At 48.2% G+C, this 21,327-nt stretch overlaps 1 protein-coding gene across 3 annotated transcripts in view; it reads left to right on the forward strand.

Moving 5' to 3' along the window:
* Positions 1 to 21,327, forward strand: part of TBCD (tubulin folding cofactor D) — a 165,362-nt gene that overhangs the window by 98,666 nt on the left and 45,369 nt on the right. For all 3 annotated transcript variants that reach the window (XM_057714659.1, XM_057714661.1, XM_057714660.1), the window contains exons 16-20: positions 3,035 to 3,064; positions 6,937 to 7,022; positions 13,800 to 13,880; positions 19,179 to 19,252; positions 20,741 to 20,858. In XM_057714659.1, the coding sequence (XP_057570642.1) occupies positions 3,035 to 3,064; positions 6,937 to 7,022; positions 13,800 to 13,880; positions 19,179 to 19,252; positions 20,741 to 20,858 (389 nt within the window). The remainder of the gene's footprint in view (positions 1 to 3,034; positions 3,065 to 6,936; positions 7,023 to 13,799; positions 13,881 to 19,178; positions 19,253 to 20,740; positions 20,859 to 21,327) is intronic.

Here is a 21,327-nt window from a genome sequence, read left to right on the forward strand (position 1 = left end):
CTCCATCCTATGCCCTGGGGGCACCACTGCACCTGGTTGCCAGGTGCTGGGAGGCTTGTACCACCAGCAGCCCTGGGAGGACAACCTTCCTGTTGTACCCTCCCGGAGGGTGATAGACTGGAGGCCCACCTGGTTAATCACGGTGAACATATTTATGAATTTGTGAAAAGACATTCTATTAAGTGGTTGTTCAATGCTAGTTGTTGTACATGTTAGAAAGTGCCCAGCAGACCCCTAAATGTGTCTCCCCAGTGGCCACTGGCTTCTCGCGGCAGGTTTGGGAGGAGGGAATGGGGCCAGGGAGCCTCACTTCTCTGACCTTAGATGTCCTTGAAGCCTGAGTGTAGCTACGAGTCCCAGACGTTTTCATTCGATGCCAAATTTGGTGTTTAGTCCTAAACCCTGTATTAACTTTTGACGTAACATATATGGACTCACACAGTATGACCTTTGGGACTGCCTTTCCTGCAACACGATTCCCGGGGTCCGTCCAGTCTGTGGTGACACTGGCAGTCCCTCCTTCCTGCCTTTCCCTGGCTGAGTTGTGTCCCCTGGCCAGCTGTGCCGTAGCTGCCTGAAGTGTTCACACGTTGCAGGGCCTCTGGGTTGTTTCAGGTTTGGGACTATTAAGAATTAAGGTGCTGTGAACATTCGTGTACAGGTTTTTGTGTGAACACAATTTCTGTTTCTCTGGGATAAATGCCAAGAATACGGTTTTGGGGTCACATAGTAGTTGCACAGTTAGTTCTGTAAGGAAGGGCCCTGTTTTCCAGAGGGGCCACACTTGTACCTTCCCTCCATCGTTCTGTCAGTGAGCAGTGTTCTGCGGCCTCACCAGCCTTTGGTGTAGTCATTATTTCTGCACTGGTTACTCTGATTAGATATGTGGTGATATCCCACTGTGGCTTTAACTTGCATTTCTCTGATGCTAGTGACGTTGAGCATCTTTTCATGTGACATTTACCACCTGTATCCTTTTCGGTGAAATGTCTAAGTTGTTGGGGATGGGGAAATTCCTCCCCCCCCCCGTCACCAACCATTCTTGAGTACTTTTGGCTGGTCTAGTAATTAAATTGACACAAGACAGATTAACAGGAGGAAAATAACCAAGTTAATTCATACACACCGCGGTCTCATAAAAATAGGACCCCCAAAGTGACCAAAGCAGGCTGTTTATATATAATTTTTTAACAAAAGAAACAGTTACTTGTGAAGATTTATCAAAGGGGATCATGAAGAAGTGGCAAGGTTTATTTCCCTAACTGGTAGTGAGGACTCTTTCTTCTTCCTGGGAAGGGAAGGCACCTTCACATGGAAGATTTATTCCTGCTTTCACAGTCAGAGTGTTTTTAATATCATTTTTCTCCTACTGGCCGTTTCTCAAGAACTTTAATTCAGAATATCAGTATGTGGCTTGGGTGGCCTGCCCTGAGCCCCAGCAAAGTCTTCTGCCCCTTTTTTTCACTTGGTTGTTTGTTTTTATTGTTGAGTGTGGGAGTCTGTTTCAGATACTAGTCCTTTCTTGGGCGAGTGGTTTGTAGGTTCTTCCTTTCAGTCTGTGGGGTTGTCTATTCATCCTCTTTACAAAGGTCTTTCACAAGGACAAGGGTTTTTCAGTTTTGATGAGATCCAGCCTACTAGTGTTTTCTTCTGTGGTCATATTTCTGGTGTAAAGTCTGAGAATCTGAGAATTCATTGCCTAGCCCTCGATCCTAAAGGTTTTCTCTGTTGTGTCCCATTGATCTGTGTCTGTCTTTCTGTTTGGGTTACCATGGCTTTGTAGTAACCCTAATACTGGGTAGAGCGATTCCTCCCGGTTCTTTTTTTTTTCAAAATTGTGTCACCATTTTAGGGCTTGTGCTTTTTCATGTAAATCTTGTATTAGTTTTTACCTTTTAAATGATGTCACCAGAATAGTAAATGTGTTCCTAAATATTGCATGTTACGTTGATACTGTATCTTTTTTCCATTACCTTTTGGTTGGTTTCATTTTTGTTTTTTATTTTCTGTAATGAGTTTATTCCAAAAGCTGCAAAATGGTACATAGCAGAAGTCGAGTCTCCCCGCTCCCAGCGCGGAAGCTGCGCACAGGGCCCTCGGGGAACGTGCCCATCCGGCTGTCCCTCCCTAGGGCCACCGAGCGCGTGGTCTTGGAGACAAGCGCGTTTGTGGTTTTGTCTGTGACCTGCCAGAGGTGTCGGGTGCACACTGAAACATCACGTGGGGTCTTTGTGTCCGTTGCCCTGACTCCTTGTGCACAACTGCATGTGCTCCTCCCACTGCCCTGCAGGGGGTGATGGAGTTTTAGCTGAGATGAAAGTCCTGGAGGTTACGACCTCACTCCCAGGAAGCTCCTGCCCCAGGCATTGGGGCTGCATCTGTAGGTGGGGTCACCCCTCCCGGGTGCTTCCTGAAGCCACCTGCCCTCTGCCCTGTCTCTGGTGGATGGCACGTGGCCGTGAGGTTGCATTGCGCACAGCTGCGTGCCTCGGGCGTTTGATAGCTGGTGGCAAGAAGGTCCACCTAAGGACGCCTCCTTCTAAGGTAGTGTTTTGACCTTCTGAACAGCCCAGCTCTGGGCCTGTGAGCGGGATATGGGGTGTGTCCATAGCAGGTCCTGGGGAAGGCAGCGTGGGGAGACCAGGCGCTCGCTGTCACCATTCTGTGAGCTGTCATCACAAATCCCTAGGAAGATGACTTGGGTTTTGGGCTTTTAGTTAACCAAATAGATTTGGCTCTGTTCCTATTTTTATACCTAGGGTCTCGGATTAGGCTTTGGTGTGAAGCTCCGCATTGGCTGCTAAGCTGACTTTATAAACTTGAATTCTTAAATTGTGGTTTTAAAGCACACCAGCATGTAAGAACAAAAAGGTAAACCACCCTTGAGGCTCTGAGTGACCAGCAGTGAGGACCTTTATTTAAAAAAATAATGTTGTGGCTCATTGGTTCTGCCCTGGGCTTGCTGTGTGTCTATCGCTGATGTCCAGCGAGTGCACACCTAACTCACCATTGTGTTTGTGCTTCTCTTCCTTAGGCTGCTTTCCAGGAGAATGTGGGAAGACAGGTATGGTTACATTTAAAAATCTTCATTCCTAAAACTTCCTGTAAATGTAGAAGTAGGAATAGTAAAGCCACAAACGTGGGTTAAGAGTTAACCTAGAATAATAAGCTAGCACTTCACACGGTGACTTCTGGTCACATATTCACTCATAATGTGACTCAGGTGAGCATTGACACATGTTTTAAACAATTAGTAATTGTTTTATCGGAAACTTGAATGTGTAAGTCATTTTCACACACGTCAGAAATCAGTGAGTGCCTTGGGCCTTCTGATGTCAGCAGCTGCCCGTGGGCGCTGGAGGGGTGTGGGCTGAGGAGGCTGGCTGGGCGGGGTGGGGAAGTGACCTACCCCTGTCCCACGTGTGGTACCAGCCGCCCGACGGCCCTTACTGACTCAGCATCGTGCCCCCGGCCGTGAACCTCTTATTGCCGGTCAGCTTGGCCTGGGAGGTGTGGCCTTTGTCCCCAGGTCATTCATACTGTGTGTGATGATGGCCACCCTGGGATGTGTGGCCAGTCTGGCAGCAAATGGGCCAGAGGCAGGTCGTGTTTGGGGAGACACTGAGCTGCGCTCTGCTCAGACGTGTGCCAGGAGAGAGGTCTGGGCTGGAGGTGAGTGTGTTGCGGGCATGGGAATCAGCAGGTGGTACTGGGGACAAGCAGTGATGGCCTTGGGGCCTTGAGAGGCAGGAGTCAGGCTGCAGGACTGAGGGAGCCCACGCAGGGTCGCTGCTCGGCAGGTGGGAGGGTGGGAGAGGTGGGCGTCCGTGAGAGGGAAGGCTGGGGCGAACACGGGATTCCAAGACTCCTGTCTGGATGTCTGGGAGAGAGCGTGCATGCAGGGACTGTCCCCTGGGGTGCCCCCAAGTCTGTCAGGGTTCTCACAGCGGGGCCGGCATTGCTCTTGAACCGGGGCCTGCATTCCCAGTGCTTGGTCCGTGGTCTCCGGGTTGACTGGCTATTCCTGGGCTGCCAAGGGCTAGGGTGAGGGGGCTGATGCTGCAGCTGTGGCTTCCACGGGGGTGACGTTCGATGCACCGTGGGAGGTGCTCCCCGAAGCATGGGGTGCTGGGCATGCGTGTAGGTGCCTCTGTCCACGTGGCCTGGGTGTTGGTGAGGGGTCCCCCAGCACTTAGGATGGAGTAGAGAAAAGGAGTCAGTGGGGCTTCAGGCTGGACCAGGTCTGTGGAGGGTGGCTGACCTGCTGACCTTCCATCGAAGTCAACAGAGTAGCCGAGGAACAGCAAGGAAAGCGGCTTGGCTGCAGGTTTTGCAGCCTGTGCTGTGAGCTGTGACCATACGTGTGGATGGGCCAGGGCCTTGAGGGTGAGATGTCCAGTTCCAAATGCAGCGTTAAGGCTAAACTGATGCCAAGATGGGTCCAAATGAAGACTTGAATTCCACAGTCATCGCCAAAGGTAGAGGGAACCAGATCTTCCATCTTGAACTTGAATTTGTGCTACATTGAAATTGTTGGGGTGCTGCCTTATTCTATGGGTGTACTTGTCTGTGAAAGGAGCCCAGTAAGGTCACAGCCTTTCTTCCATTGCCGGGAGGTGACTGAGACCCAGTGTCCTTGGGTGTCACTTAGTCCTGTCTACCTGAGCTCTGAAAATTTAGAAGAAAGCTGGATCGCTAGACAGAGATGCCAACCTCTGGTGGGGACAGGCTTCGCTGTGTCAGGGCAGCAAGTGCCACTCACAGAACGAAAGAGGCAGATGGAGAAATGTGGGGACGTCAGGGGGCCTGCAGCCCAAGATTTGGTCTTGGAGAGGAGGGCAGGTGCTGTGATCAAGAAGGGAACTGCTGGAAGCTGAGCCAGGGGAGCCTGGGTACCCCGAAAATTAGAGCCCAGGAGAAGAGATGTCTCCCGCCTGCTCCCAGCCCCCAGGGCACCCCTGTTGGCAGAGCCCCAAGTTCCAGGCGACACCAGGATGGTCAGGAGCTGGGCAGTGCTGCTTCCTGTACTGTCGGAGTGTGGGGGCTGCTCAGGTTGGGGGGGTCCATCAGGGAGGAAAGGTGAGCGGCCAGGGTCCACGTGCCCTTACCCCCCTCATCTCCCCTGTGTGCTGGTGTTTACAGTAAAACCAGCCTGCGCGGTAGCCTGGGGTCCAGTGGAAGCCGCGCCCATGTTTAAGAGATGCGCACTGTGGGCCTGCAGGCAGCAGTGTCCTTCAGCAGCTTGACAGAGGAAGGATGTGAACCTGCTGCAGCAAACAGGGGCGCGGGGAGGGGTTGTGGGGAGGGCACGTGCGCTCCTCGACGTGGAGCGAGGCTCTCAGCAGCTCCTCTGGTGGCCGTGCTGAGGCCGGGGAGAGCAAGTGAGGGGCAGCAGTGGGCACGTTAGTCCATGGCCCTGGGCTGGGGTGTCTTCCAGGCTCCTGGGTGCAAGCATGGACCCTGTCTTTGGCCAACGTAAGCGATGGGGAAATTTGCAGGAGGAATTTGGTGGGAGGCCTGGGGCTGAGGGGCAGGGTGGGCACCTCTCTGTCCGGGCTCACCCCTGCCTGTTGGGGGCTCAGGCCTGAGTGAGGGGTCGTGAGTCTCCTCTCCCGGCTCCTGGAGAAACCTTGGCAAGGATTTGCCGGGACACAGCCCCCTCTGTCCGTTCTGTCCCTCACTGCAGAGATGAGCTGTCTGGACAGAGATGTGATGCTTCGGTATCCAGTGGCCAGAATGAGGAGATCCTGGGGCGTCAGGAGGCGTCTGAGCATTGACCGGGGGCCAGCAGACTTGGGCGGTGGAGCAGAGGGTGCCTCCTCCTCCTGCGACCACAGTGGCCTTTATCTGACTCGACCTCAGGCTGGTCTTGGGTGGCCTGGAGTCTAGCAGGAGTCAGCCTGGCACGCGGTCACCCCTCAGGTGGTGGGGGGTCCTCCCGTGCACTGAGCTGTGTTGGGAGACAGACTGGTCACTTGAGAACCAAACCTCCGATCCTGACATTGTGTCTGAGCACGCTGGGGTCCATTGACAATTTGGAGTCTGATCCCACGTTCCTCATGTGTGGGGCTCCCTTGAGATGGTGTGGGAGGTTAGCGGTTTGTGGGTCCCTCTGTCTAGGGCTTGCTTAGAGTGGGGAAGGGCGCTGGGGACGCAGACCTCCCCACACCCTCCTTATGGTTGGTGACAACAAGATGCTTACTCTTGGTTTGAAAGTTTGTTGTTTGTGTCCTTTTAGAAAACTGTTTGTCTTGTTTTCAGATTTTCAGGTATTGTTACCAGAGAATGGTATCAGTAATAACTTGCAGGCTTTGGGGCGGGGCCTGGGACTAGGCCAGGAGTGTGTCCTTGGCTGTGTGCATGTGGGGGCTGTCCCCAGCCCTGCTAACCCCCTGTTTCAGAGTCTGGTCCTGGGTATCGGCTCTCAGGCCCCCATGTGGGACCTCCCAGTTGTTGTCTTGTTCATTGTCCAGCCAGCTGTGGGGGGTGGGCTCTTACCCAGGATTCACAGCCCAGGCAGAGGGGGGCTCTGGGGTCCTTCTGGCCGGCGGGGTGTGGGTTGAATGAAATCAGAAGCTTTAATTCTGCTGAAACCTGATGTGTTCTTATGGTGTGTAGTTTAAAGAAAGGGCTCTTACAACATTTTAAAATTGAAATGTTTGAATTGTTAGGAAAATTAAATTTTTTTTAAGTGATTCAAATAATTTTATCACAGTGTCCAGCCTCAGAGAGGCAATCAGTAAAGTGACCTGACTTAAAAGTTCTTGGATGAGCTCAAATAAGTGGCGAGTAGTTTCAGCTGTCGGTTTACATCATGCCTCTTTGTTCATAAAAGTGACATATGTGCATATGATTATCGAACTTTGAAAATGGCTTTTACTCATTAAAATAATTTTTGTCTCTTTTTTTTTTTTTTTTACTTTACTCTTTCATTAGGGTACGTTCCCTCATGGGATTGATATTTTGACCACAGCTGACTACTTTGCTGTTGGTAACAGATCTAACTGTTTCCTGGTTATAAGGTAAGTTTTAATATTCATCATAAAATTTGTTTTCTCTAAGTCACAGATCAGTTCCCACCATTTGGTTTCTTCAGCCTGGAAGGTCCATTAAGAGTAAATTTAATTTATGTGTGAAACGTTCAAAAAGGAGTTGAAAACTGTTTTGAAACTTTGGTTTCAGATCGACTGGACAGAGTGCATAGTGTATGAGTCCATTTGCATAAAACTTTATAAAATGCAAACGAATCCGAAGGGACAGTAGCAGGTTGGGGTGGCCTGGAGAGTCGGGTGCAGGCCCTGGTCCTGAGAAGGGTGCTCACTTTTTAAAGAGGTGTTAGCAGTTTCAAGAACACTGCTGTGGTGATTATTTTTCTCTTAAACTGGCCTGTTTCATAAGCTGTTTCGTTGAGAGCTTGGTCTCCTACAGAGAATAGCCACGAGCCAAAACCATGCATCGCTTTCTGTGTGGCTGCTGCTCCACAGGGGAGTTTTCCAGAACGAATTCTTAGATTGAAAGTGACCGTCCTTTTTCTGTTTCAATAAAATAATGTTTCCCAAGTTGAAGTTATCCTAGCTTGTTTATGAGATGAGTAAGAAAGAGGTATTTGAGAAATCAGGTCAAGGAATAAATATTTAACGTCCCTAACTGCAGTTTGCAGAGATCACATCAAAACTTACATAATTTAGGTAAGTAAGTAGTGGGGCAGTGAGTCCATGTGTCTTAGTTAACCCATTGCAACACTAATACAAGACGGGCGTGATTTCATGAAGTGACTTATTTGCCTTAAATTGGGAGAGGAAACACGCCAATACTTTTTAAAATTGTTAACTATTATGTGTCTTAAGGGCAGGTTCCCTAACACCCCTGCTCTACAGACCATACAAAAACTACATTTCTCCATAACCAGCACGGACAGTTTTTTTTCTTTTTTTTTTAAATGGCATAGTATTTGGCCTCTTTCCCAGAAACAATCTTTGACCAAACACACGGTCTGTATTTTTAGCATCCTTTCCACCTTTCCTCAACCTTTCGTGGCCTTCTGTGCCTTATCAGTTCTTGCCTATTTTAATTCTGTTTTCTTTGATTGTTAATATTTGAACTTACATTTTATGTGGAGAATCTCCCACCTTTGGCTGAGTTTCATGGGTAAAAGAGCTTGCAGATTTTGGCCTTGGCTGCTTTTCTTGCGGTGGAGGTCTCTGAGCTGGTCTGCGTTTCATAGATGGGGTGGCTCAGGGTCTGTCTTTCACAGAGGGTTTTGCACACTTCTGTGCACGAGAGGCCATCTGTGAGGAGGGGTCCAGCAGTCGTGGGGACCAGGGTCTGTGGCTGTACCCCATCACCACAGGGCGCTTAGGGGTGCTATCCCTTGCCCCGACGCAGGGCCGACATCCAGGGTCCTGCTGTCAGCCTGGACGGCAGGGCAGAGGGAAGGGGCATGTGGCAGAGGGCACAGTGCCAAGGGAGCCTGGTGGGGGTTGGGGGACAGCCCTGCAGGAAAGGGTCCATAGTCAGCCTGGGGTGATGGGGCTTCTGAGCTGAAGTAGGGCCTTGGGTTGTCCTGAGGTCAGCGAACTGGGTTTGATGGGTCAGTTCTGCATTTGAACATATCACTGTGACTGCGTTTTGAAAGCAAGGAGACAGGGGCCCTCACAAGGTGGGGGACAGTCAGGGGGTGGTCAGGGCCCCTCCCGAGGTGGGGGGCACTGTCAGGAGATGGGTAGGGCACAGGGGTTAGGTTCCTTGGTGAGAGTGGGTGTGGTCAAGAGAGTTCGGGGCATTGGGGTGCACCAGTGAGGGAGAGAATGCCTGTGGGTTTTGGGGAAGGTCTGGAGCTCAGCTTTGCTGAACACGAGGGGCTCATGGCACATCTGATTGGACTCATGGGCTGATGTGCAGATGCTTCTCCTGGAGACAGGAATGCCTGACGCACAGATGGGAGTTGAAACGTGTGGGCGAAGACCATCAGATGGGGGGCCAGCATCGTCTTACCTGTACTTTTGGCTCAGAGCTTCGTCATAGAGCCGCTGACACAAAGGAAGCGGCACGTGTTTAACGCGTAGGTTCTGATCAGTGTTGATGGGCACAGATCTCTGTCACCACAACGCAGGTAGTGAGAGATCCGTCTCCACGGGATTTCTGGGTGCCCCTCCTCCAGGCACCCATCTGTTCCTGCCACTCTGGGTCGTTGGGTGAATGGAGTCATGTGGTGTGTGCTCTGGGTGCTGTTCTGGTCACCTGTGCTCTGCCTGCTCCCTCGAATGTGTTCTCCCTGCGTGAGTGCCCACGCGTTCCTTGTTCCCTCGAGTGATGAACCACGTCTGTCCACCCATGAGAGGCGACTAGGAGTTTCCAGGTTGGGGCTTTGATCACTTTTATGTGCACGTCTGTCTTTGGGCAGGTGCTTTGCTTTATCTGGTTAAACACCTGGGAGTGGAGTGGTAGCATCCTGATTTGTTTTTTTAAATAAATTTTTATTTATTTATTTATTTATTTAATTGGCTGTGTTGGGTCTTCATTGCTGCACACGGGCTTTCTCTAGTTGCAGCGAGCCGGGGCTACTCTTCGTTGTGGCGCGTGGGCTTCTCATTGCGGTGGCCTCTCTTGTTGTAGAGCACGGGCTCTAGGCACGTGGGCTTCAGTAGTTGCGGCACACCGGCTCAATAGTTGTGGCTCACAGGCCCTAGAGCGCAGGCTCAATAGTTGTGGCGCACGGGCTTAGTTGCTCCGCGGCATGTGGGATCTTCCTGGGGCAGGGATCGAACCCATGTCCCCTGCATTGGCAGGCGGATTCTTACCCACTGTGCCACCTAGGAAGTCCATCCTGATTTTTTAAGAAACTGCCAGATGGTTTTCCAGAGTGGCTGCATTATTTTACCACATCCTCACCAGCCCCTGGTGTGGTCAGTCTTTTTAATCTTAGCTGTTCTAGTGGATGTGCAGGAGGAGCTCATTAATTTGTGTTTTCCTAATGACTAATGACATTGAGCATCTTTTCATGGGCTTATTTGACAAATCTTTTGCCTGTTTATCTATTGGGTTGTTTTTTCTGAGACATTGAGAATTCTTCCTATGTTCTGCATACAGATCCTTTCTCAGGTCCATGATCTGAAGATGTTTTCTCCTAGTCTGTGATTTGTCCTTTCAGTGTCCTGTGTATTCCTAACTTGTAGAGAAAGTTCCCTCATGCCCTTGCCCTGACAGCCTCTGAGCCGCCGTCTGTCACTGGAGTTGACCCTTTCTAGAACTTGTAGGACAGTCACGTGGTGTGCAGGCTCCCATCAGTGTATGTCATTGTTCACTCGTGCTGCTTAGTGGCGGTCCACCGTGTGGCCCACTCACCAGTTGGTGGTTGTCCGAGCCCCTTGGCTTTGGACGTGTGTGTACGGGCGGTGCTTCTGTTTACCCGGCTATTTTCTGCTGTGACGTAATGAGCAGTCATGAGCAATTTTTGTTGGTTTGTCTTCCTGCAGTTGTAAATTTCCTTAATAGATTGCTGGCACCACAACACTGTGCATCCTTCTAAAGATGCGTTTTGTCATGTTTTGCTTTCTAGCAGTTTGCTTTCTAATCATTTTGCACGTTCCTGTCCCATAAGTTCTTCAAACTAAGGAACTTTCCCTCTTATTTCCTGTCAGTGAACAGCATGCCATCCACATCGTCAACTCAGTTTTGCTTCTCCTTCTCTCATTCCCCACATCCAGTTGGTGACCTAGTTCTGTCATTCCTGCATCCCTAACAGCCCTCAAACGTTCATTCTGCTTGTCCGGTCAGCTGTCACCGTAGCCCAGCTCTCACTGTCCTGTACACTTGCAGAGCCTCCATGACCCCACCCCCCTCACTTGTCTGAGTGCAGGATGGGGCGCTTTCTCCTCGTCACACCACCACCCTGCCTCCCAGCCCCCAACAGGCCATGCACCCTTCCCTCCCCCTAGTCCTCCGCCCTGTGGTGGACGCCCCTCTTGGTTTTCACTTGGCCGCCGTGTAGACCCTGAGTGCTCAGTAAGAGCTGAGTGCCACCTGGGCTGGCGGTTTCAGCAGTACGTCTTCTCCAAGGTCAGCCGCTAGTTGGTACCAAAGCTCGGACTAGAACTCAGGTGCCGACCTCTGTCTGGTTTCTCCTGTGAGGCTACTGGTTTCTCTGCCTGTTTCTCTGCCTGTGTCTCTGGGAGCTCTGGAGGCTCAGGATGCTGGTCTGGGGTGGGTCCATCTGTTGGGTGGGGCCGGGGGCCTGTAGGTTATGTGGGACCAGGAGTTGCGTCTTGGCTCTGTTTCTGAGAGCTTTGACAGCTTGTCCACTGTCCTGACTCTTATGTTTTCTTCTTCTGGCTCAAGCGGTTTCATCATCTTTAGAGGGGCTCTCAATCCTACTTGCTGCTGGAGAAGGCTCTGCTTTTCTTCCTCTCATGCCCAGAGCAAAGATGTTCCCTGACTCAGTTCTCCCAGACTTCACACCGTGTAGCACACACATGGCCACCCAGCACCTGTGTTCACCCTGTGTACATGCAGTGTGCCCACACAGAATTTGGTAAAATCCTGTTTCCCCCTTCTTGGCCTTGTGTGCCATCTGCTCTGTCTCTCAGCCTCTGTGTAACGTGGATGTTGGTTAAGCCCATGGTGGGGTTATGTGGATGGTGTGGCAGTGTTCAGACAATATGTGTAACCATTTGAGTGTTTTAGAGGCATTAAGTATAAAAGTGCATTTTTTTGGAATAAGTGATACATGTGCGTGATATAAATTTCAGAAGGTGCAGGGGGTGTTTAGGGAAAACCAGTGCGTCTCACGTCTCCTCCCAGACACCTGGTTCTACCCTGGGGGTCCCTGTTGACCCCAGTTCCTCGTGTCTTCTAGAGAGATGTGGTTCATATCAGGCCTGTGGGTATGTTGACTTCCTTCTGTCTGCGCTGAGTGGTGGCACACAGTGCGCAAGGCTGGAAGCACTGAAGTGCCCACCCACAGAGGACTGGTCAAATACAGCACACCTCGGGGATAGTGCAAGATTGGGACCAGACCACCGTAATGAAGCAAGTACTGCATTACAGTGAGTCACACAAATTTTTTGGCTTCCCAGTGCGTATAAGAGTTATCGTAATACTGTACTGTAGTCTGTTAGGTGTGCAATAGCGTTATGTCTAAAAAAACAATGTACGTGCCTTAATTTAAAAATACTTTATTGTTAAACAGTGCTAACCATTATCTGAGCCTTCAGCGAGTCATAGTAGTAACGTGAGAGATCACTGTTCACAGATCACCATAACACATGTAATAATATTGAAAAAGTTTGAAATGTTGCAAAAATTACCAAAATGTGACAGACACAAAGTGAGCAAATGCTGCTGAAAAAAGGTGCTGGCTTGCTCAATGCAGGGTTGCCACAAGCCTTCAATTTGTAAAATATGCAGTATCTGTGAAGTGCAATAAAACGAGGTCTGCCTGCAGTAATGATGTTCTTAGCAGTAAGGAGGCAGCTCTGTGTGTACTGTTACCTGCAGCAGAACATACACACCACAGCTGCCTATGACGTCCTGCGTCTTGGAGAGCCTTCCATATCTGGATGTGGAGTGTGACCTGCAGATCTCCCCCTCCTGGCCATTGGCTTCCGTCCAGTCCTTCACTGATATAAATGATGTGAAGTGAATATTTTTGTGTATATTCTCATCTGCGTGGTTATATCTGAGTGAATTAACAAAAGTGAAATTGCTGGGCAGAAGGGTATTACATTCTCAATCTCCTGGGCAGTGCCACTTGCTGTCTCTAGAGGCTGCGCCAAGATGCTGTCCCCATCAGTGTTTCTGGATGGATCCTTCCAGCAGCAGCTGTGAACCCCTCTGACTTTGGCAGTTTGACAGATGGACAAAAGTTTTCTTTCTGTTTCCCATTGAATGAGGCTAAATGTTTGAGCTATATCTTTATTTTCTATAAACATTAGTGATTTTTCTACTAGGTGATGGTATTTTCTTATTGATTTGGAAGAACCCTCTTATACCGAAGGCTCTTGTTGTAGCAGTTGCAGATATTTTTTATTTTGTTTATGGTGTGCTTTTCCTGGCAGCATTTTTCTCTTTCCGTTGAGTGTTTGAATGTACCAGTCTCTTCTTTTTTGGCTTCTGGGTTTTGAGTCATAGTTAGAAAGGCCTGTCCCACTTGGAGATTAGTTTTTAAAAATTCTCCTATGGTATTTTCAGGAGCTATAACTTTTATTTTCAGGGCATAATTACGCTCCATCAGCTGTCCTCGTATGAAGTGTGCAGTTCAGTGCGTGCTGGCAGCACGCGCACCTGGGTGACCAGCACTGTCACTGAGATGTGGAGGGCTCAGCACCGCGGCCCCAGGCGCCGCTCTGCCCGTCACCGTAGCTCACTGCAGCCTTTTGTAGAGTGTCACACTGGAGGAATCAGAAAGAATGGACCCCTGTGCCTGGCTTCGTTCTCTCAGCGTGGTGGTTTCTGAGAGTCACGCTTGTCGTGTGTGCTTGTAGCTTGTTCCTCTTTGTTCCTGAGCTGTCTTGAGTCTGCGGCTGCTCTACAGTTTATCCGTTAGTCCATCTGTTACAGGCATTTAGGTTGTTTTGAGTTTTGGGCTCTCATGAATGAAGCTGCTTCAACATTTATTTATTTTTTGTGGATGTATAGCTTCATTTCTTTTGGATACATACTTATAAGGGGATTTCTGTATATTTATAAGAAACTGCCAAACTGTTTTTAAAAGTGGTTGTACCATTTTACCTTCTCATAAGTAGTGTGTGAGTTCCTATTCCTCCACATTCTCACCATCTCCGAATATTGTTTTTTTCCAGCATGTTTATTGCCGGCTTTCCAGAGTACACACAACCAATGATAGATCACCTGGTTACCATGAAGATCAACCACTGGGATGGGTAGGTTTTGTGTTTTTGTTTTTGCCTAATTAGCTTATCTGTCAGATAAGAATTCTTTTTCTTTCCCCCAAAGGAGAGATTAAATTGAGCTTGGTAAGCCTTAAGTATATTTTCTGATTGTAGATTTCTTTTTTTTTTCTGTGTGTGTGTGTATTTTTTACCATTTAAATTTTTTATTTTATATTGGAGTATAGTCGATTAACGATGTAAAACAAACAAACAAACAAAAACAATGTTGTGATAGGTTCTGGTGCACAGCAGATAGACTCAGCCATACATAAACATGTATCCATTCTCCACCAAACTCCCCTGCCATCCAGGTAGATTCCATATGTTAAAGTAACTCCTGAGAAGTAACGTAAGTTCCAGTCTTCATGCCTGATGTGTTGGTTAATGGTCTATCTCCAGTTTTACTTCTGGAGACCTCAGTGAAGTCTGCTGCGTGTGTAAACATCCCATGTCATGGAAGGGCTGGTGGCCTCCTGAGGGGGAGGAACTTAGGCTGCGGGATCTGCCTCATGCCCTCTGCAGCCATGGCCGACCCACGTGGCCGCTTAGCCGTCTTCTCCGTCCTTCCTGGAGCCAGGCAGGCCTGTAGCTTTGTTCTGATTACGTGGCAGTTTCAGGGTGTCTTAGCATTTCCCAGCAGTTAAACGTGACCTTTCACGGGAGAGGGCCAGTGTATAACCCAGAGCAGGTATCGGTGCTGCTGTCAGCACCTCTGGGAAGACAGCTTCTTTTCTCTTGAGAGGCCCCGTGCATCTGTTAGTGCCCAGGCCCAGGTCTGAGAGGCACAGACGCCTGTGTGTGTAAGTCGCTTCTTCAGGGCCTACATCGGGAATCCCAGCTTACAGTGGGTGTTACTTGCAGTCGATAGGAGATTTAAAACCAAAGTTGCAACTATATCGTCCATGCTGTTAGACTACACTTTTGAGCTATTGAAATCTCCAGCTGTTGTTGAAATGTTTATTTCTTTCATTTCTGTCAGTTTTCTGTCCCTTATTTTGGGTGGGACTCTCTGGTTAGGTGCATATACATTTTTAACTTTTGTATCTTCCAAATGTATTGACCCTTTATTGTAAGGAAGTGTCCCATTTGTTTCACATTAGATTTCTTGTCTTAAAGTGTAATTTGATATTATTATGGCTTAGGGGTCGGCAAGCTTTTTCTTTAAAAGGGCCAGAGAGTAAATATTTTTGGTCACTGTCCCATGTATTTTATTGTTTTTTTCTTTTTAAACCCTTTAAAAATGTGAAAGGCATTCTAAGCTTGGGGCCTTACAAAAAAGAGGCCTCTCAAAGCCACCGTCGTCCTGCACCCTTCTCTGTGTGTCGGAGGGACAGCAGATGGTCCTGCCTTTACATCCAGCCTAACAGCCTCTGCCTTTGGTTTGAGGGCTTCAGTTCTTTCACATCTGAAGTGGTTATCAATTTATACCTGTCATTTTGCTGTTTGGTTTCTATTTTTTCCTCTTTTTTTTTCTGTTGTTAATTTTATTTAAAATATTCTTTGCAGAAATATTCTTTTTAACATAAGCTCTAAAAACCTGAAGTTTCCAGGATGCATGAATCACAGAATGGAGGGGAAAGTGCAGTCAAACTTGAAGGTCCTCACGATGACACCTGCTCACATTTTCTCAAATGTTAGAATTCACAGAGCATGGTATGACCTAATTTTTAAATTATTCTTCAGAGATGGAGATATTTCTGCCTATCTCTGTTTTTGGCCTGGATTATATCCATAAGGAGATATCAGCTGAAAGTTCATAAACAGGGTCTCTTCAATTTCCTGTGAATACATGGCTTGTGGAAAATCGGGAGCCTTACAGAATTCTTTACAGACATTCTTTAGTGGTGTATGTATACCTTTTGAGAAGCATTATCCATTGTTTTGGGTTTATTTTTAAACATTTTCTGATAAATAGAAAAGTCCTACTGTGCAGCACAGGGAACTATATTTAATAGCCTATGATAAACCATAATGGAAAAGAATAGGAAAAAGAATGTATATGTATAACTGAAACACTCTGCCATACAGCAGAAATTAACACATTGTAAATCAAGTATACTTCAATAAAATTAAAAAAATAAACATTGCCTGATACCTAGACATACTTACCCCAAATAATTTATGTATCAAAATAAACATAATTAAAATGTTTTTGACTGTGGTAAAATCTGTCTTATCATTTTTAGTGTACAGTTTGTTAAGAACATTCCCCTTGCTTTACAACCAATCTCCAGAACTTTTTCATCTTGCAAAACTACAGCTCTGTTCCCATTAATCATTAACTCCCCCTCCTCCTGGCAGCCGCCATTCTCCTGTCTGTCTCTATGAATCTTGACTCCTCTAGGAACCACATATGGAATCCTACAGGATTTGTCCTTTTGTGACTGGCTGATTTCACTCAACACAATGCCTTCCAAGGTTCATCCATGCTGTAGCATGTGTCAGAATTTCCTTCTTTTATAAGGCTGAACAATATTCCATTGTATGTACACGCCACATTTTCTTTATCCATTCATCCATCGATGGATACTTGGGTGGCTTCCACATCTTAGCTACTTTGAGTAATGCTGCTGTGAATATGGATGTGTAAATATCTCTTCGAGACTCTGCTTTCCGTTTTGAGGGGTATATATCCAGAAGTGGGATTGCTAGCTCAAATAGTAATCCTGTTTTTAATTTCAAAAGCCATACTGCTTTCCATGATGGCTGTACCGTTTAACATTCCCACCAGCAATGTGCAAGGATTCCAATTTCTGCAAATCTTCACCAGTACTTGTTTTTTTTTTTTAATTAGTTAATTAATTGGCTGTGTTGGATCTTCGTTGCTGCGCACGGGCTTTCTCTAGTTGCGACCAGCGGGGGCTACTCTTTGCTGTGGTGCGCGGGCTTCTCACTAGGTGGTTTCAGTAGTTGTGGCTCAAGGGCTCTAGAGCACAGGCTCAGTAGTTGTGGCACACAGGCTTAGTTGCGCCATGGCATGTGGGATCTTCCCAGACTAGGACTCGAACCTGTGTCCCCTGCACTGGCAGATGGATTCTTAACCACTGCGCCACCAAGGAAGTCCCATCAGTACTTGTTATATTCTACCTTTCTTCCCTCCCAAATAGTGTCAATCTTAATGGATGTGAGAGGTATTTCATTGTGATTTTGATTTGCATTTCCCTAATGGTTAGTGATGTTGAGCATCTTTTCAGATGCCTGTTGGCTATTTGTTTGTCATCTTTGGAGAAATATCTCAAGTCTTTTCCCCATTTTAAAATGCAGTTACTTGGTTTTTGTTGTTGAGTTGTAAGAGTTCCTGTATATATTCTGGATGTTAATCCCTTATCAGATACATGATTTGCAGATATTTCATCCCATTCTGTAGGTTGCCTTTTCACTCTGTTGATTGTGTCCTTTCATATGCAGAAGTTTTAAATTTTAACGTAGTCCAATTTAAGTATTATCAACTTATCTGTTATCAATGTATATAGTTTTACTTTTGCCTGTGTTTTTGGTGTCATATCCAAGAAAAAAATTGCCAAATCTAAGGTCATGAAGCTTTTTCCCTTTGTTTTCTTCTGAATTTTATAGTTTGAGGTCTGACATTTAGATGATAAATATAATATATAATATTTTTAAATACAGAAAGCTTATCCTGAAAGTGCACTAATTGGAGCTTCCCTGGTGGTGCAATGGTTAAGAATCTGCCTGCCAATGCAGGGAACACTGGTTCAAGCCCTGGGCCAAGAAGATCCCACATGCCGTGGAGCAACTAAGCCCATGCACCACTACTGAGCCTGTGCTCTAGAGCCCACAAGCCACAACTGTTGAGCCCATGTGCCACAACTACTGAAGCCAGCACGCCTAGAGCCCATGCTGTGCAGCAAGAGAAGCCACCACAGTGAGAAGCCTGTGCGTCACAACGAACAGTAGCCCCCACTCGCCACAGCTAGAGAAAGCCCATGTGCAGTAACAAAGACCCAGCGCAACCAATAAATAAATAAAATAAATAAGTAAATAAATATTTTTTTAAAAGTGCACTAATTGGAAGGATGTGTGTAACTAAGCCTGTTAGAGTAGCTGCCTCCTTGGCAACCATGGGACTTTCTCTGCTTTGAGACCTGATCACTCAGCCTTCAGAAGTGGCTTCCCAAATGGGCTCTTAGCATATGAGACCTCCTTGCCTTAAAGAGCTGGCTGTTTTCTATTGGAAGCAGACCCCTAAGCTGTGGTCTGGGGGCATCGAGACGCCTGGGCATGCACAGGAGGGGAGGAATTTCCTGCCCCAGCATCTGCTTCATCCTCTGAGAGCTTCTCACTGGTACTTGTGTACTTGGAATGTATAAGGATCAAAATGCAGGTGCCCCTCTTTTGTGTGTTTCTTCTTTAATATCATTATCACGTTCTGTCTTGTTCTGTAGTCCTGCTGATTATTATCTTTTCTTTTTTATTTATTTGGTTGTGCTGGGTCTTAGTTGCGGCAGGCAGGCTCCTTAGTTGTGGCATACAAACTCTTAGTTGTGGCGTGCATGTGGGATCTAATTCCCTGACCAGGGATTGAACCCGGGCCCCCTGAATTGGGAGCATGGACTCAACCACTGCGCCACCAGGGCAGTCCCCTTCCTAATTATTAATTTAAGGAAACGACTTCGTCCTGTTCTGTCTGGAGCTCTTGGCAGTGCCCTCCTGACTTTCAGTGCCAGGATGGGGCTGGGGGAGCATGGGGGTGGGCATCAGCTTTGCAAGTCACCCTCAAGGTTTGATGAGACCCTGTCTGGCCCCTGGCGGGCTCAGGAGGGAACTTGGCTTCGTTAACTGTTCCTGGGGTCGGCCTACTGTTCCTGGGGTTGGCCTTCTCTTCTCTGTGTGAGAACATACCAAATGTGTTTTGATTGGAAATATTTGCACTGATGCAACGTGTGCCTTCTGTTCATTAACCTGAACCACACGAACTTCCCTCATTCAGCCCTCCATCTTCCCAGTGGTGGTTTCGCAGGCTCCCCAGTACTCGCATCCTCTGCATCCCTTGGGGTGCAGGAGGTTGGAGACACACATTGCCATCCAGCGCCGTGCAGATGGCAGCTGTGTCCTGACACGGGCTTGCATGTCGTGCCTCCTCTTGGTGAAGTCTCTCTCCCTCCTTTGTTATGTGCATAGATTCTTATTCGCTTGCTTGTTTGTGTTTATTTTCATAGTGTTTGACTAAGTGGCCAGTCTTCAGCTCCTGTGCACTGTCCTCTCTATAACTGAATAAAGCCAGAATCCTGGAAATGAGGGACTAACAGTGTTCTCTGCCCCATCCCCCAGGGCCATCAGGGAGCTGTCGGCCAAGGCACTGCGGAACCTGGCCCAGCGAGCACCTGAGCACAGTGCCCGCCAAGGTAGGTGCTGCTCCTCACATGCACTCACACGTGTGCACCGCAGACACACACACACACACGCAGCAGGAAGCCCCAGAGGCCCCCTTGCTGATTTCAAGGTCTGGGGGGTTTCTCTCTTGCTAAGAAGGGTGTGGCAGCTGGGCTGTGCTTCATCAGAGAGAGAACACAAACCAGGTGCCACAACCTCTGGAGCACAGGTGCTGTAACCACTGAGGTGTGCATGTCCCCAGGAGCCCCAGGATTCCTGCGCCGTCCCAGCAGGAATTGATGATCTGCTGTGCATTTTGTGTGTTTCAGAACTAACCTTAAAACAAGTGAAGTAACTCATATTGTAACATTAAACAGTGAGCAGCTTCCTTGGGGCTGCAGTGGATTTGCTGACTTCCTGGGCCGGGCCTGAGCTCACTTTACTCAAAAACAGAACAGCCAATCTGAGTTGATGACATGCCCTTATCATTAAGGAAAGAACCTGTATTTGTTCCATCATATCTTTTCTACTTGAAATAAATAGGTACCTGATTTTAATTTAGGGAACAATACACAAATTTCTCCAAATTGTAGTTATTCCCACTGACATTTATTAGAGAAGTAACTGTTGGTTGGATCATGGTTCTTCATTTGGAGTTACTGATTTTACTCACACACTCTGGGATTTTAAATGAAGATTTGGGGCCTGTTAACTCTTAAGGGCCCGTTCAGCTTCGTGGTCTGTTAATTAAACTTAATGTCAGGAATCTCACCTAGTGTTTATTTTCCTTTAATGATGATCCTGCTGCCTGAATGAAGGGGACAGTTACTTCCCAGTTCAAGAATGCTGACTGCCCCAGGATAAGGGATTTCCCTGATTCTTAAACACTGACCACTACCAGCTGCCACGTCTGAGGGCCTGTGTGGGCCTCTCCTGGCAAGGATGCCGTCGGCTTCCATGGCCTCTGCACGGCTGTGATTGTGGTTTCCCCTGGCTGGTAGGGCTAGTGGGGCAGAGCCGCTGTGGGTACAGCTCCGCGTCTGCACTCCCTGCCAGGCTGCAAGGACTCTCTGACTCTGCAAGTCCTCTGCAAGGACTTTCTGTCCCCACAGCACAGGCTGGAGGCTTCCTCTGCTCTGTGCAGAAGAGCAAGCTCTTGGCTGAGGCACCGTGTAGCGGCCATAGGGTCCTGCAGAGCCCCGGCGGCCCCTGAACAACAGGAAAGACCTGGAAGACAGTTTGTTTTCCTTCTTCCCTGCTGTCTGTCCTGACCCTGGGTCACCACTCTGTGTCTGGGGCCCCGGAGAGCGCGTGCTGTTTGGGGGCAAGTGTCATCCTTGTCCACATTCCCACTCGCTGCCCGCGTCTGGTGACGAAGTTTGGCATGTCAGAGACTATCGTTTAGCCGTGGTTGTGGGATGATGACCCTGATAGAGGTGAACGGGTGCTTTTCTTCCCTGGATCCTGAACCCTTGCGACTGACAGTCACCCTGTGTGCATCTCCCACGTGTCCTTTACAGTTTTCCCACGTCTGCTTTCGATGACACAGAGTCCAGACCTGCACACTCGGCACGGGGCTGTGCTCGCCTGTGCAGAGGTTGCCCACAGCCTGTACACACTGGCCGTGCAGCGAGGCAGGTAGGAGCCCGGTCACGGCTGGGGCCCCATCCACGTGCCCCTTCGTTTGTGCCAATGGCACGGTCTCCAGGGGCCCCGTGCTCCTGGCGACGTCTGTCAGTGGTCCCCTGTCCTCTCTGGGGGACCCCACCTCTCTGGTCTTCTCCTAGGGTAAACCGATTGTAAAAGCAAAGACACATTTTCAGAGTTGGTGTTGAGTAGCTCATATATTTAGTATTCTTTGTTCATTTATCACTTTCAATAATTTAAAATATCACAGAATATAAATTTTAAAATTTCTACTGGGAGTCTTTTCTGCTGGCGCAGTTGGTATAAATAACAATAGATGCGCAGTGTGGGGTTGCTGAGAAGGTCCGAATGTTGAGAATGTTTTGTGAAGCAGCTGCTCCGTCTTCCTACTTGACTTTCCACCTGACTTTTCCTTAGAGGCAAAAGCTCACAACACACTCTGATGTCTGTGCCCTGGTTC

Source organism: Hippopotamus amphibius, chromosome 17, assembly GCF_030028045.1.
Source record: "Hippopotamus amphibius kiboko isolate mHipAmp2 chromosome 17, mHipAmp2.hap2, whole genome shotgun sequence".
In the NCBI taxonomy this organism is placed as follows: Eukaryota; Metazoa; Chordata; class Mammalia; order Artiodactyla; family Hippopotamidae; genus Hippopotamus; species Hippopotamus amphibius.